This window comes from Sarcophilus harrisii, chromosome 4, assembly GCF_902635505.1.
Source record: "Sarcophilus harrisii chromosome 4, mSarHar1.11, whole genome shotgun sequence".
NCBI classification, from domain to species: Eukaryota; Metazoa; Chordata; class Mammalia; order Dasyuromorphia; family Dasyuridae; genus Sarcophilus; species Sarcophilus harrisii.
In genome coordinates, this window is record NC_045429.1 from 20202671 (window position 1) to 20218376 (window position 15706).

The 15706-nt window shown below is 40.3% G+C and overlaps 1 protein-coding gene across 1 annotated transcript in view; it reads right to left on the reverse strand.

The window, feature by feature from the left end:
* PRKAA2 (protein kinase AMP-activated catalytic subunit alpha 2) overlaps positions 1-15706 on the reverse strand; it is a 57519-nt gene that overhangs the window by 14199 nt on the left and 27614 nt on the right. The window contains exons 3-6 of the mRNA XM_031969041.1: positions 8103-8196; positions 7275-7419; positions 3626-3713; positions 462-686 (exon numbers count right to left, since the gene is read on the reverse strand). Coding sequence (XP_031824901.1) covers positions 462-686; positions 3626-3713; positions 7275-7419; positions 8103-8196 — 552 coding nt within the window. The remainder of the gene's footprint in view (positions 1-461; positions 687-3625; positions 3714-7274; positions 7420-8102; positions 8197-15706) is intronic.

Sequence of the window (15706 nt, forward strand, 5' to 3'; positions counted from 1 at the left end):
GGTACTTAATAATGATTTACCAGCCTGAGTGTCCGCTGTGCTGTTAAGGCGAGCTGATGGTGAGCCCCACAGACAAGGCCGCCGGCCGCCACTGGCACCTTCGGTGGGTCAGGTGTCCTAAAATAGGCCTTCCAGTCTGTGGGGGGCAGGGACGAGGCTCTGGAAATCTGGAGCACCAGGCAGGAACCAAAGCCGTCTGCGGGCCTGGACGTGACGAGTGCAGGCTCGGGGGGATGGCTCGCCCGGGCATGTGGGCACTATAAAAAGCTCGGCCTTATTGCTGCCAAGCTGGCAACTGCACTTCCCAAAGCCTCGCCCGTGCCAGCCTCCAAGCCCACCAGCAGCTATTTAAAGGCTTCACAATCAGCAAATGCCTTTGCCTTTTAGTTTCTTTCATTGAAGCGGAGAACCGAAACGGCAGAAACACTTTAAGTCCTGTCCAGGGCGGCCCCAGCACTCACCTGATGTCCTTGATGGTGGCCCGTTTCAGAGGGTCCACCTGCAGCATGTGCATGAGCAGAGTGGCGATGGAACGGTTCAGGTACTCCGGGATGTAGAAGACCCCCCCGCGGATCTTCTTAAACAAGGTGGGGACGTGCTCATCATCGAAGGGCAGCGTCCCGCAGAGCAGGGCGTACAGGATCACGCCGCAGCTCCAGATGTCCACCTCGGGCCCCGCGTACAACCTGTGGGAGGCAGCAGAGGGGGGCTGGGCCGGCAGCAGGGGGCCACTCCCCCCAACCCCATAGCCTCACACAGACCCTCACCCTCCAGTCCAACGTTCTCCCTGATGGGCCCTCGCTCTCCTCCCCCCAGAGCTCATCCCAGCTAACCACACCCAATGCTGTGACCAAAAGGGCCTGTATAGGTAACGAGGTCCGGAGCTATGGCCTGTTTCAAACAAAACTCTGGAGAACAAAATGTCAGTAAACAGGAGGAAGCATCACGAGGGTCCTTTGGGGCGACAATCGGGGAGGAAAGTGGGGACAGCTCTTAACTGCTTCAAGCTCCCTTTGCCTCTTGGGCTCATTTCGAGAACAAGATGAGAGTGCCCCAAAACGACTGACCCTGTGTGTCCTTCAGCTCAGACATCCTGATATGGACACGCCTCTCGCAATCCCCTTTTTTATGGCAGCAAAGGAATGGGTTCCCAGCTGTTGAGGAATGGCCGGACAAACTATGCCCATGAATGTAATGGAAGCTCGTGGGGGGGTTTTGGTAAGAACTAGTGAAAGGGATGGTTTCAGAGAAACCTGGGAAGAGTTATATGGAATCATGTGGAGGGAAGTGCCCTGAAGAGTAGAACTAGGAGAATGATACCCCAAAATTGTAAAGATAAATAGTTTTAAAAAGCTTAAGACCAACCCCCAAGTGCCAGAATCTGATGATAAAGCCTGCTGTCCCCCTCCCAGCTAGCAGAGAAGTGGACTCAAGGGGCAGGATGGATAATGTAGGGACGTTGTCTTAACTGACGATCTATACTTGCTACAAGGGATTCTTTTTGACTATTTTTTCCCTTGAGAGAGTGTGAGGGGGACAAAATAAATTTTTATTTAAATAAAATAAATAAAAACAATAAAATGATAACTTTGGTTTAAATAATCTCTAAGATTTTGTCCATCTCTAACCATCTGTGATTTTATTATGGAAGTGACTTCCTTCATCCTGAATATATCTTACTATTTATTACTCATTGTTCTCAGGGGCAGCTTGAGGTTAAGATTAGATTTAAATATATGAGGACTTTTTAAATTTTCCACTAATAACCCCTTTTTGCCCTAGAAATGTTTATGCAAGCTACGTTATATAAGTATATAAAATAGGTATACACATCAAACATTTACTGATGATAAATCATAACTTCACAATCTCTACATGCAGTTATGCAACCCCATGTGGAATCTCAACCCACAATTTAAGAAGCTTTGAAATATGTGGATATGTGCTATCTTGGAGTTAGATCTGAGATCTTTACCTCCAGCTAAGCTCTGTTTTTTATAGTACAATATTATTATTCCTTTTATTCTCACTCATATTCTTATTCTCTCTCTGTATATATATGTATGTATATCTTCCTCCCTCCTTCCTTAATTCTCTCTCTCTCTTCTTTTCTCTGTCTCTTTGTCTGTCTCTGTCTCTCTCTCTCTGTCCACACACACACACACACACATACACATTAGATTAACATTGCTTTGAGCACCAGTGGCACACAGGAGTCTCTGATAATTCAGTACAGACCCATAATTCCAACAAACAACCAACTATCAAAATTACAATAGTTGAGAATGTGTTTTGCTTTCCTGTTCAAAGGACTAATCTCGCTGCCTGCACCAATGGATGGCTAGTTGTTTTCTTTGTTCAAATGATTTCTTTCCACTTTCGATAGATGTCTATTTTTCGTTTGCAGAGAGCCTCAAGTTAATGTTGACACAAACTAAAGATCAATACCACAAAGAAGTTGGGCAAGCAGCAGGATGGCTTTGAAGGTAAAGGATGCCACTTGTGTATTCTTCACAAGGAAAGCGAGCCGTGCACAGCAGTCAAAGCTTTTTACAACCCTATGATTCAGAGTGTGTCAAGGACTAATAAAAGAAGTTGCTTCTGCTTATGAATTTTACTGAACTTTTTACAATAAAAGCTACCATGATGTCCCCCTGACCTGTATATGCAGTTAACTAAAAAGAAGTCTACTACTATTAAGTACACTGTTTTGTACTTTATCTAAGTCAGTCAATCTAGCAACATTTCTTAAGGGCAGTGTCATACTGCACTGGGGCAAACTAATAAAAAACGCCCTCAAGGAGCACACATTTCTTTTTTTTTCTCTCGTTTTCAAAGATATCCCACCTTGCTCAAGCGAGCAAGTTGGGGCTCCTCGTAATCTTAAACTCACTTCTGATCAGCGCATGGGCTCTCATCACCCTGGGCCACCTGGGGGCTCCCCAACATCAGGGCCCTGGGCCCAGGGCAGGGCAGAACTTCTAAGCTCGAGGCCTGCCCAGGGACCCCAGATGTGCATCACCACTTCCACTCTACTTTCACATGGGAGGCAGCACGTGTAATCGGAGCATTTAAGATAAATGGAGAAAGAGGGTAATCTGGTAGGGGAAGAAGAGACTTGGTCCTCAAAACATTTGCTCAGCCTGGACTCTGCAGGAGCCAAAGGAATATAAAAGTGAACTTATCCACATATTTATGATAAACTCTAAAGAGAGCCCAGAGCCAGGGCCTCCCCTATGTTCTTTGCCAGAAAATAACAGAGACTCCAGGAATTCCCCAGGAACTCCTTCTTCTGAAAACAAGTTCCCTCCAAACAATGTTGAGAAATGATGAGCAAACAGTGAAATCCCTTTCACAGAAGTTTGTGTCATCTCAGAGACCACTGTGTCTATCTCTTCTCTAAGAAGAAGCCCCTCAACCACAGCCTTAGGTGAAGAACTGGCCACTCACCTTCCAATGGGAGAGCCTAGGGCCACTAGGCCACTGGCAATAGTGCTTAATGTTGGAGACACATCTGGCTCCACAAGTTCCTCTCTACAACTCTGGAATCACTCCTTTAGGTGCTAAGATTTGTCAAATGTTAAGGAAGAATCTTTGAAAAACAGAACTTTCACTGATGCATTACCTGCCTGAGATGACTTCAGGTGCTGCATAATTTGGAGACCCACAGCTCGTTCTCAGAAATTCACCATCTGACATCATATTTGATAAACCTGAAAATAAAAATATGGTTTAAAAATATCATCAAATTATAAGCAAATTAAAAGAACATAGGATAGTTTACCTCTCAAATCTGTGAAGGAGGAAGGAATTTGGGAACAAAGAAGAACCAGAACTCAATTTTGAACACCAAATAGATAATTTTGACTATATTAAGTTTAAAAATTTTTTTGTACACACAAAACTAATGCAGACAAGATTAGAAGGGGAGCAATAAACTGGGGAGACACTTTTACAAATTAAGGGTTCTGATAAAGTCCTCATTTCTAAAATATAGAGAGAATTGACTCAAATTTATAAGAATTCAAGCCATTCTCCAATTGATAAATGGTCAAAGAATATGAACAATTTTCAGATGAAGAAATTAAAACCATTTCTAATCATATGAAAAGGTGCTCCAAATCATCAATTATCAGAGAAATGCAAATTAAGACAATTCTGAGATACCATTACATACCTCTCAATTTGGCTAAGATGACAGGAAAAAATAATAATGAATGTTGGAGAGGATGTGGGAAAACTGGGACACTGATACATTGTTGGGGGAACTGTGAATGGATCAAACCATTCTGGAGAGCGATTTGGAACTATGGTCAAAAAGTTATCAAACTGTGCCTACCCTTTGATCCGTCAGTGTTTCTACTGGGCTAATATCCCAAAGAAATCTTAAAGAATGGAAAGGGACCCACATGTGCAAAAATGTTTGTGGCAGCCCTTTCTGTAGTGGCCAGAAACTGGAAACTGAGGAGATGCCCATCAGTTGGAGAATGGCTAAATAAATTATGGTATATGAATATTGTGGAATATTATTGTCCTGTAAAAAATGATCAGCAGGATGATTTCAGAGAGGCCTGAAGAGACTTACAGGAACTAATGCTGAGTGAAATGAGCAGAACCAGGAGATCATTGTACACAGCAGCAACAAGACTATACGATGATCTACTCTGACGGACGTGGCTCTTTTTAACAATGATATGATTCAGGTCAGTTTCAATGATCTCATGATGAAGAGAGCCACCTGCACCTAGAGAGAGAACTGTGGGGACTGAGTGTGGACCACAACATAGCAGTTTCACTCTTTTTGTTGTTTGCTTACATTTTGTTTTCTTTCTCATGGTTTTTTTCCTTTTTGATCTGATTTTTTCTTGTGCAGCAAGATAATTGTATAAAACCGTATGCATATTATATATGCATATTATATGATTACTTGCCATTTAGGGGAGGAGGTGGGGGGAAGGAGGAGAAAATTTAGAGTACAAGATTTTGCAAGATTCAGTGTTGAAAAATTATCCATGCATATGTTTTGAAAATAAAAAGCTTTAATAAAAATAAATAAATATCTTTATTAACAGTTTTAGATCTGTCAGGAATATATTTCCATTCCATGTGTCATTCATCCTATTTTTAAAAATAGACTAAAAATGGTTATGGGCATTCATTAATAAATGAAGTCATTTATTAATACTGCATTTTAAGACACAGAGGTAAGAAAACGAAAATCTCATCAAAAGACAAATGGGATGCCAAACCCTATGGGGCTTTGAAATGCTGTTTTATTTTTCACAATGAAATGATTTCAAATAAATTATTCCTCAAATATCATGAGCTTCAGTTGTAATTTATATGACCTTCCATGAATAATGGAGAGCTATCGTATGGATCATAGTTCTTATAGCTTTTGAATTTCTTTGTCTTTACAATATTGTCGCTCATATAGAAATTGTTCTCCTGAATCCCCCATTTGAATCTTCATCGATTTCTAAAAGTCCTTGGAATTGTTCATTTTTCTAATATGGATGCTATATTATAAACTGATCTGGTTCTGCTCATTTCCCTCTGTATCAGTTCAAATAAATCTTTTCGTGTCTCTGGAATCATCTATTTCCCCATTTCTTGTAGCACAATAGTGTTCCCTAACATTCATCTATCTTAACTTATTCAGCCATTCCACAACTGATAGCCATTCCTTTAATTTCCAATTTTTTTCCTCCCTCAAACTACAGCAAAGTAATGCAGTAAGTAGAGTACAGGTTCTGAAGTCATAAAGACCTGAATTTAAATCTGGACTCAGATACTTATTAGCTGGGTGATACTAGGCAAGTCATAACCTCTCTCTGCCTCAGTTTCCACAATTTTAGTTTGGAGATAATGATAGTATCTACCTCCCTAGGTTACTATGCGGACTAAACGAGATAATATTTGTAGGATATTTGGCCTAGTGCCCGGCACTCATTTATTTATGTTATATTTAGATCTTTCATATTTAGGTCACATATCCATGTGGAGCTTATTTAGCTATAAATGAGGTGCTAGTCTAAATCTATTTTGTTCCATATTTCTCCCAGTTTTCCCAGCAGTTTTTATCTGTAGTAAATCTTTGCTAAAATTTTATTTTAAATGTTTGCATTAATGTTCTTTAGGGTTTTTTGGTCAATAGTTTTCTTTTTCTTTTTTTTTTTTTTTTTTTTTTGTTTTCATGCTCCCCTGGTTTAGATTCAAGACCATCTCAATATTAAAGAAGGAACTTGTTAGAATCACTTCTTTTGATAATTTTTGCTAATAGTTTTTATAATAAAGCAATTTTCTTTGAATGTTTGATAGATGTGAATGTATCTAGTCATATAGTTTTTCTCCTCTTTGAAAATGCATTTATGTCTTCTTATTAATTTGTACTTATGAAAATGAGCTATTTAAATTTTCTGTTTCTTGTTTATTTAATTTAGGTATTTTGTATTTTTTAAATATTCATTTATTTTATTTAAAGTTAACAGCTTCATGGAAATACAGTTGTGCAAAACATTTTCTAATAATATCCTTTATTTCTTTTTCATTTATTATGAGTTCCCTTTTTTCAGTTTTGATATGGGTAATTTGGTTTTCCTCTTCTTTAGTGTCAAATTTATTTTTTTTTCCAAAAAAGCTGAGTTTCATTGATTTTTTTTTAAAAATTTGTTCATTCTTTTTTATTTTTAGAATTTATAATTTGGCATTTACTTGGGGATTTTTTCATTGTTGGTTTTCCAATATTTTTAATTGCATTCCCAATTCATTAATCTGTTCTTTCTTTCTTCCTTTTTTTTTTAAATAAAAGCATTTAGAGATATAAATTTTCCCCTAAAAACTATTTTGGCCTAATTTTCCCCTAAAAACTATTTAGGAAAATCTAAAAATGCATTAAATGTACTTATGATTGTTATTATCATTAAGGAAACTATCAATCTGTGATTTATTTTTGACTCACCAGTTCTTAGGGATTGTTATTTATTCTTCCATTAATTTTTAATACTTTTTTTGAGTACCCCTCATTTCAATGTAATTTTTTACTACATGGTGGTCATTATTTTATGTTCCCTAGATACAACTTAACTAATCTTATGTGTCAGCAGAGTATAAGATACACATTTCTGAAGATTATGCCAAACAAAGCCCCCCACACCCCAGGCCCACAGCGCTTGCCAAGCCTGGGGTGGAAGGAGAACCGTCTTTGCATTGGCCCGCTCCCCCAAACACCAGCAGTGCTTTCACATTTCTGGCGCCCTGTGGGAGTCACATACCAAAGTCGGCAATCTTGGCATTCATGTGGGCATCCAGCAGCACATTCTCGGGTTTCAGGTCTCGGTGAACAACCATGTGTCTGTGACAATAATCCACAGCAGAAAGAATCTGCTGAAAGAGTCTTCTAGCCTCTGTCTCTTCAACCTGCCAGAAACAAAAGAAGTGACAATAAGACAGACTTATTTTTATATTTACTTAAATTTACTCACTCAGCAAGAAAAGTGAGTTTATGTTAAATGGAATTTATCAGAATCCTGCTCTCTTCAAAACAACAAGAACAAGAAGAACAACCTTTCCTGTTAGCAAAACCTGAAAAGTGACTGATATATCTTGATGCAAAAGTGATTTTTATTCCCTGGGTGCCTGGAGAAGGCTGGGAACTAGATGAAAGAGCCTGATCTGAAAAGGTACTTTCACCCAGGCATTTGTGCCCAGTTATGGATATGAAATGGACAGTCTGTAGTACCTACTATGATGTGAAATTCCCTTCCCTCAAAAAATAAATCTTTGCATTGTTTCATAAATTATGTAAATCTTTAAAACTTACGGGGAAACAAAGAAAAGAAAAAAGTCCTTTCTAAGGAATAATTCCTACATCTCTAAAATTTAGCATGTTTGCTTAAAGACAATTATTCAAGTTTGTATCACACATGACAAGAATATTGACAGGTGGTGATTACTTTAAGATATTTGAGTTTATTTAACATGGGATCAAACAGTTAAAATTAAAAACTCCTTAACATTTCATGCGCACTCACACATACACACACACACAACTGTCCACCAACATCCTTGTCTTCTTCAGCTTAATGTATCATGTCACTCACCCGTCCATGTTTACAGATGTAGTCAAATAATTCACCACCAGACACATATTCCATTACCATAAAAAAATCAGTTGGGGTGCTGATGACTTGGTATCTTTTAGAAGAAAATGGAAAGAATTTAGAAAATGTTAGTTAATAGGAAAAATGACTTTAAATAGTAATAACCTTTCCTAGTACTATAAGAGATTACAATATTTTAAGACACGATCATTCTACACATTAAGTTATACCTCGGCCAACTCCACCAGAACATTTCCAAAAGAATTTCTTTTAATAAATATCTTTAAAAAAGCAAAAGAAAACCAATGAACCTTCGAATTATTTCCGAAAACAATGTCTTTTCCTAAGAGACAAGACTGTTCCTACAACCTTTTGTTTTAAAGCCTCAGCTCCTCTCTCTGGGGTATTCTATGGTTCACAAAGTACTTTGCTCACTCCAAGGGGGCAAAAGAGGGAAAAAAGCTCAGAAGCCATCCAGGACAAATAAAAACTGTAAGAAATCCCTGTTCCCGGACTCCCACACCAGGCCACTCCGTTGGCTAGCCCCAGCTGTACATTGAGCTGAATGTCTAATGGAAGCATCGCTGCTCTGTCACAGCTCTGGAGATAATCAGCTTCCAAGTCCCACAAGGAAACGTGCTCCCTCACATGCAGGTCCCCTCCTCTTGGTGCACGGCCAGAAGCCTCCGCCTGACGTCAGAGGACCCACCTGGGATGTCCCTCAGCCCGAGGCACTGAGTCTGGGGGAGCGGGGTCAGTGAGCTCACCGACAGGTTTGAGACAAAGTGTGAACTCGGCCCTCTAGGGCCCTCACCCCCATTTAGCTCCATCACCTGATCTTTCCCCGAGGCCATGGGTCATATGCTGGTTCTTCCCATTCCAGTGTGACTTTGTACTCGTCCCTTTCAGATTCCGTCCTTTTGGATCTGGGCCAATTCTAGGCCTATGAGATTCGGCTCCATCCTTCTCCAACACCGTGGTTCCCCAGAACGAGATAAACACCATGTTCCATAGCGCCCCCGGGGCACCCACCAAAAGGCCAGGAGAGAGACGGATCCTCCCATCATTGTTCTAGGAACCATGGGATGGCTGAGTCCCAGTACTCGCTCCCACCTTCCTGCTTGTCCACAAGGACAGAACGGACTCTGAAGGCCCTGCTGGATGGAAGCGCCCACCTTCAGCCCTGCTGCCCCTTGGATGGGGAAAAAGCTGGGATCATGGGGCTTTTTCTCTGGGACTCGTCCCTTGCAGACCTTAGGAATGGGCATGTGGATCATAAAGGCATTCTGGCCTGCCAATAGCAACGAACGCTTATATGTACATCCACCCATTTTAAAACCAGATCAGGTTCTTCAGATTGAGGAGCTATGGTCTGGGCGAGTGGGGGTGGGGGTGGGGATTTGTATTCCAAAGATCTGAGTTACAGTCATAAATCACAATTTCTGTGTGCCTCAGTTTCTTCTTCTGTAAACTAAAAACTGTGCAACTCACCCCACTGAGCATCTGTGAGGATCAAATAGAGTGCTCAGAACACTGTTAGACACTGTTAAAACACCAGCTGTTATTTCTGTTATTTCATCACTGATAAACGGATTAAGATGATCCAGTACATTACATTTAATGCCATAAAAATTAATCACAAAGATAGCAAAGTACACACACACACACACACACACACACAAAATAACCCTTTACCTCAATACATCACAGTGTCATATGGAAAGTCAATATAGAAATAAATCAAAATACATAAAGCATCAAAGCTACAATATCAAAAATGCCATATTCTAGAAGTTATGTAAAACTTTTCTATTAGTGAACATAATTGCACAATGCAAACAAAAGGCCTTAAATAAATACTTCTGAAATGGGGAAGATAAAATATTGTTTAATCTTTCTATCCCTCAATTCCTGAGCTAGAAAATGAAAGGCACAATCTCAATGACTTCTGAAGGTCCTCGCCAGGTCTAAATCCATAATCATATAATAATAACCTCTAGATGTTCTGTATTTTTTTTATTGATATTAGGACCAGATATTTTCCTATCCTACCATTTACATTGTATTTTCCCTCATCTTAATCATACAAAACCTATGTGATTTTATAGTCAAAACTTTATTTTGATCTTGCCCATCCCTTATTTAGGTAAGATCTCTCTCTCCAATTGTGAAATGTATGAATTCCAACTCATTTAATTCTTTCATGATGTGTGATTCTTTCTGTTTAGGCCGTGTATGTATCAATTTTGAGTAGCTGGTACAAGATCACTAGAATGGGGCTTAAATTAATTTCTCCCAAATTCTTTTTCAGTTTTTCCAAGAGATCTTTTCCAAAGGGGGCAGCATAACATAGTAGATAAAAATCTGGCCTTGAAGCCAAGAAGATCTGTATTCTTCTGCACATCCTGGCTGTGTGACCTTGAGGGAGTCATTTAATATTTCAGATCTTTTTAGTGATTCCATAACCACTTATGTCCTGGAGGAGCCCACCTGCAGTGACGGCCCATGGGTCTTCCCTCTATCAAAGAAATCACAAGTCCGATCCCAACTGAGTCTCAGATTTATCCAACAAGAGCCTCCTATTTTCAGCTGCTTCCAATCCTTGATTTGTCAGTCTGTCCCATGGCTCTGTTTTTCAGTTCTCTTAATCAGTTAAGAGTTTTCGAGCATCCCACTTGACAACACACTTGGGGGGTGGTAATGCTTTGTAACATGGCCTCTCCAAGCCTACCCTCCTTACTTCCCTTGAGATTCTAAGGTTTTCCTTCTTCCCAGTGAATTTTACTTCTAAAGTCTCTCCCTCGCCACCACACCTCCAGCAAGCCTTAAACCTATAAATTCATGTAAGTCATATATTTCAAATATTGGCAACATTTGGTCCCGAGCAGTGAATCTCTCTCATTACTTGTTTCTTTCTAGTTCCATCAAGAATGTTCTACAATTATATTTTATAAGTTTTTTATTTGTAGATTATCTGCCAGATATTTTGTGCCTTTTGTGCATTTGGGACGGATGCCTTATTTCTTTCAAGGTTATGGTTAGCAGTATTTTAAAAGTTGACCATTTTATGGATTATCTTACTAGGGACAGCTAGGGGTGCCATAGTGCACAGAGCACTGGGTCTGAAGTCCGGAGCACTCCTCTTCCTGAGTTCAAATCCAGCCTCAGACACTTCCTAGCTGTGTGATCCTGGGCAAGTCACTTAACCTGTTTGCCTCAGTTTCCTCATCTGTAAAATGAGCTGGAGAAAGAAATGGCAAATCCCTCCAGTATCTTTGCCAAGAAAATCCTAAATAGGCTTATAAAGAATTAGACAAGACTGAACAACAAAACAGTATCCTATTACCTTGCTAGAGCTAATAATCATTCCTGTTAGTTTCTCTGATGATCCACTGGGGTTCTGATTATGCCATTATTTCAACTGCACACCTGGATAATTTTATTTCCAATTTTGAAAACATTTAGCCCTTTAATTTTATTCTCTCTGCACATTGTTCTAGCGAACAGTTCTGGAATCTTACCAAATATCAAAGGAGGGGGTAAGGGAGGAACAGCCTTGCTCCACCCTGGTATGTAATGAGCATACTTTTAGTGTTCCTTCATGGCAATAGCTTAGGGTTAAAAATATAAACTTTTAATGTTAAAGAAGAGTCCTCCTCTGCCTTTTCCTTGAGGAATTTTTAACATAAATAAGTGTTGGATCTTATCAAAAGCTTTGTTCTACAACTGTTGAATTAATCATATAGTTTTTTTGTTATCTTTCTTGTTAACATAATTCAATAGATAAAATGTTTTACTCATGTTGAATAATCCTTGTGTTCCTAATAAGAATCCTTTCTCTGTATGTTATTGTTGTCTCTTTGTAAAAAAAATTCATTAAAATTTTTATCCTGGATATGTTGGTAGGCAGATGGGAAAGAGCCAAGAGATAGACAAAAACTAAGAATTAAAGCAATGCAATGATTGTGGAAGGGGCTCGCAGGAGGAAAAATGGAGGAATTAGGCTTGGCATGAAGAATGGTCATCTGTTCACCAGAAAGGAAGAGAAAATGGGAAATGATAACAGGGAGTCCTGACATGGTGGAAGGGGGAAGGACAGGGAGCTCACAGACCATGGCAACTGTTTTTTCAGTAAAGTAAGAGGCAAGATCTTCTGAAGGACAGGATGGTGGAGAGGACAGTTTGGAAGTTAAGGAGAGGAGAGGTTTGAGCACCTAGAGAATGAAGTAAGAGTCAACTCCAGACCAAGATGCCCAAATGGGAGGTAGACTGCCCGGGTCTTACTTAATTACTCCAAACCAAATGATAACCAAAAAACCCAATATGGAACTACAATTGATTTATTCTACCTCAAAACTAAACAAAAAGTCATCCAGAAATCCAAGGGTAATGAGAAAGACTATACCAGCAGTACAGAGTTGCTCCAAGTACCTATCTTAGTTTCCTCATCTGTAAAATAGGGAGAGCAATGGTGCTGACCTAGTTATAAAAATAAAATAAGATGAGATGTTAAATGCTAACTATTTGCTATGACTATAGTACTATGGCTGCTGCTGCTGCTGCTGCTGCTGCTTCTATTATTACTACTCTTCCTCAAACTGTAGACCATCATAGAAAATTGTTCAAATTATTCAATATAGATAACCACATAAATAGTATTGAAATATTTCTGCAATTATAACCAACATAAAAGCATTCAATGTGATGACCTTGTTATTGTTGTCAATTCTTTAGAGAAAAAAAGGCCAAGGTTTCCCATTGCATCCAGCGCCATCTCCAATCCTCCTGATTATATCTGGCCTTTAAGCCCAGATGGCTCTGAAGGGAAAAGTGAGACAGGTGACCTTGCACAGCCTTCCTTCCCTGAAATCCAATTCACTTGCATGTCACAGCATCACCTCCCTGCTCTCTTCAAGAACAAAACACAAAAAACAACAATAACAAATTCTTTGTGAAATCCTGATCAGTTGGACTGTTCAGATTATGTCCCATGGAGTACAGTAAAAATAAAGGAGATTTTTTTAACAGCTGGAGACACTGAAATTGCCTCAAGGTCCTCGTTAACTATTGTTAGAGATGCAGAGAGTACAGGAGGTTGCGCTGGGGTTGGACCAAGTCTTGACATAATTCCAAATGAGTGGAGTTGGTCAAGATGGCAGAATAGGGCAGTTCCCCAGATCTCTACCACAAACAGAACAAAATGGGGCTAACGTACAGCAATAAAGACAAATAAGAGTTGGGCTAGAACCCTCCTCTGACAACTGGAGAAGATCTGAACAAAGATAGCCAATGGAAGTCTGGCTGGTATGAAGTGTAATCTCTCTTAGCTAGGCCCAGTGAAAAGCTTGGAGCTAGGGGCTAGCTGGGCAGGAGGTACTCTCAGCCCCAGTCACTGCAGCCCAGCCTCATCCCTGGCTTCCTTCCCTCCAGCTGAGCCTTCCCTCTTCCCTCCATCTCCCAGCCCACGACCAGTCCTTTTCTGTGACTGTCCAGCTCTCTTGGCTAAAAATCCATAACCAGACCCATCCCGACTTTGGGGTTCCCTCTGTCCTTAAATCTCATGTTTTTTCTGTCTGTTGTTCCCTCTGTGTCTGTGCTCTGAGGATTTTTACAAAGCACATCTCCAGAAAAGCCGCAAAGGCCACGTCATCCTAAAGTTTGGGTCTTTCTTGCTAACTCTAAAGGCTCATTTTGTAACCAGGAGGCCATTGGGCAAGGCCACACAATACAAGATCCTCCAAGAATCAGCTCTAGCTCTCTCAGATGTTGGGAAGATGATAGGATGCTCACCGACGGGCCTGATCCAGGGCTCACTGTGGGAGTCTTTTCTCTCCTAATTCCTCCGTGAAACAGAAGAGGCAATGTGGCTAAATGGATTAAGCCCAGGCCCTAGAGCCAGCAGCTTAAAAAATCAAAGCCAGGGATTTTCTGAGCAATTCTGAGTATGGCCCATAACATCTCTGGGTAAAAATAATAACAAATGACTTTAAATCCAGACAAGCTAAAAACTAAAAGAAGGGATTCAAGATAATTCCTCACACAGAAACAATTTAAAAACAAAACCAGTAACATGTGTAATAGCAATTGGGTTGCGTTTTTGTTTAGAACCTTATGATGAGAGCCATAATCGTCTTGTTCTACAAAAAGCCATTTGCATGAAAGTGAAAGTTGAACGCTCTGACAATTAACAAGGTCAACAGAGGATGGTTGGTATGGAAGTGGATTTGGGGTGATGCCTCCAGTAAGAATGAAGGGGGGCACAGGAACTGGGGAAAGGGGGACCAGAAGAGGCTCCAAAAAGTGCTTGGGCTAGACCTGGATGGGGCAAATTCTGAGACAAATGAGGAAGGCGTGGGGACAAGGGCAAAGAACAAATTAAAAATACCATGTGGCTGGACCAAGGAGTGACCAATGAGACTGGAGAGAGAAGAGGCAATTAGAAGCCAGTGGAGTTTATGCAGTAGGGGAGTAACACAAGTCTGGGCTTCAAGAAAATCCCTTGATGAGCAGAATAAGAACATTGTACTCAAGAAGAGCAATGTTCTAATGCCGAATGACTTAGCTGCTCCAAGCGTGACAACGAGCAAGACACTTCCAAAGAACCCATAAAGAAAAATGCTTACCACTTCCAGAGAAAACTGATGAGCTCACAGTACACACTGAAAATAAATTTTTTACTTTATTTTTCTTGCTTTTGGGGGGCAACATGGCTAATAGGGAAATGTATGATTTCACACATCTAACGAATAGATGTTTGCCTTTTCAGTGGGTAGGGGAGAGGCTAAAAGGAGAGAGAGAATTTAGAACTCTTTTATTAAATATTAAAATAAATAATGAATTTAAAATTAAAATTAAAAAAACAGACAATTTATTTGTCAGCTGAATGAAGAGGGATAGACATGGAAAGAGACGAGAGGCAGGGAGACCAGTTAGGTGGCCATTCTAACAGCCCATGAGAGGATAGAGTTTGGAGTAATGGGATGAGCAAGGAAAACAAAGAGAAGGCTTCTCCTATCTCTGCTGCTGCATCCTCAGCTCCTGGAAGGCTTTTGACTTTCCTACAAATGGAAGCAAGAACTTCTACTAAGACCATACTATAATCACAGAAATGAAAAAACAACTCTTTGAAGCACCTACTCTGCGCAAACACTGCATGAGGCAGTGGGACAGGCAAAAGCTGTAGGCAGGACCAGTCACTCCAGAAAAGAACTCTGACATTGTTGAGAGCGCTGGATTACCAGCCCAGATACATATAATAGACAGAATTATATTATGGAGGTGAACCAGCCCCAACAAGGGAGCAACCAAACCTCCTTCTAAAACTTAGCAGATAAATGAACAACAGCAATTTACCTGAAGACGTTGAGGAATAAGGGAAGCCCGAGCTTTCTGGCTCCTTGGGAATGCTCCGTCATTAGGTTTTTCTTTACGTTGAGCCTGAGCTGCCATGACAGCCCCACTCATTTTCTCCTGCAGCTCTGGGTCCAAGAGAACAAGCTCCCTGGCAGGTGATAGCCCTTTTGGACCTCAAAACATCACCGAGTTTTCCGAGCCGACCAATTAACCTAAACAAGCATTTTAATCAGCACCTGCTGGGCCCAGAC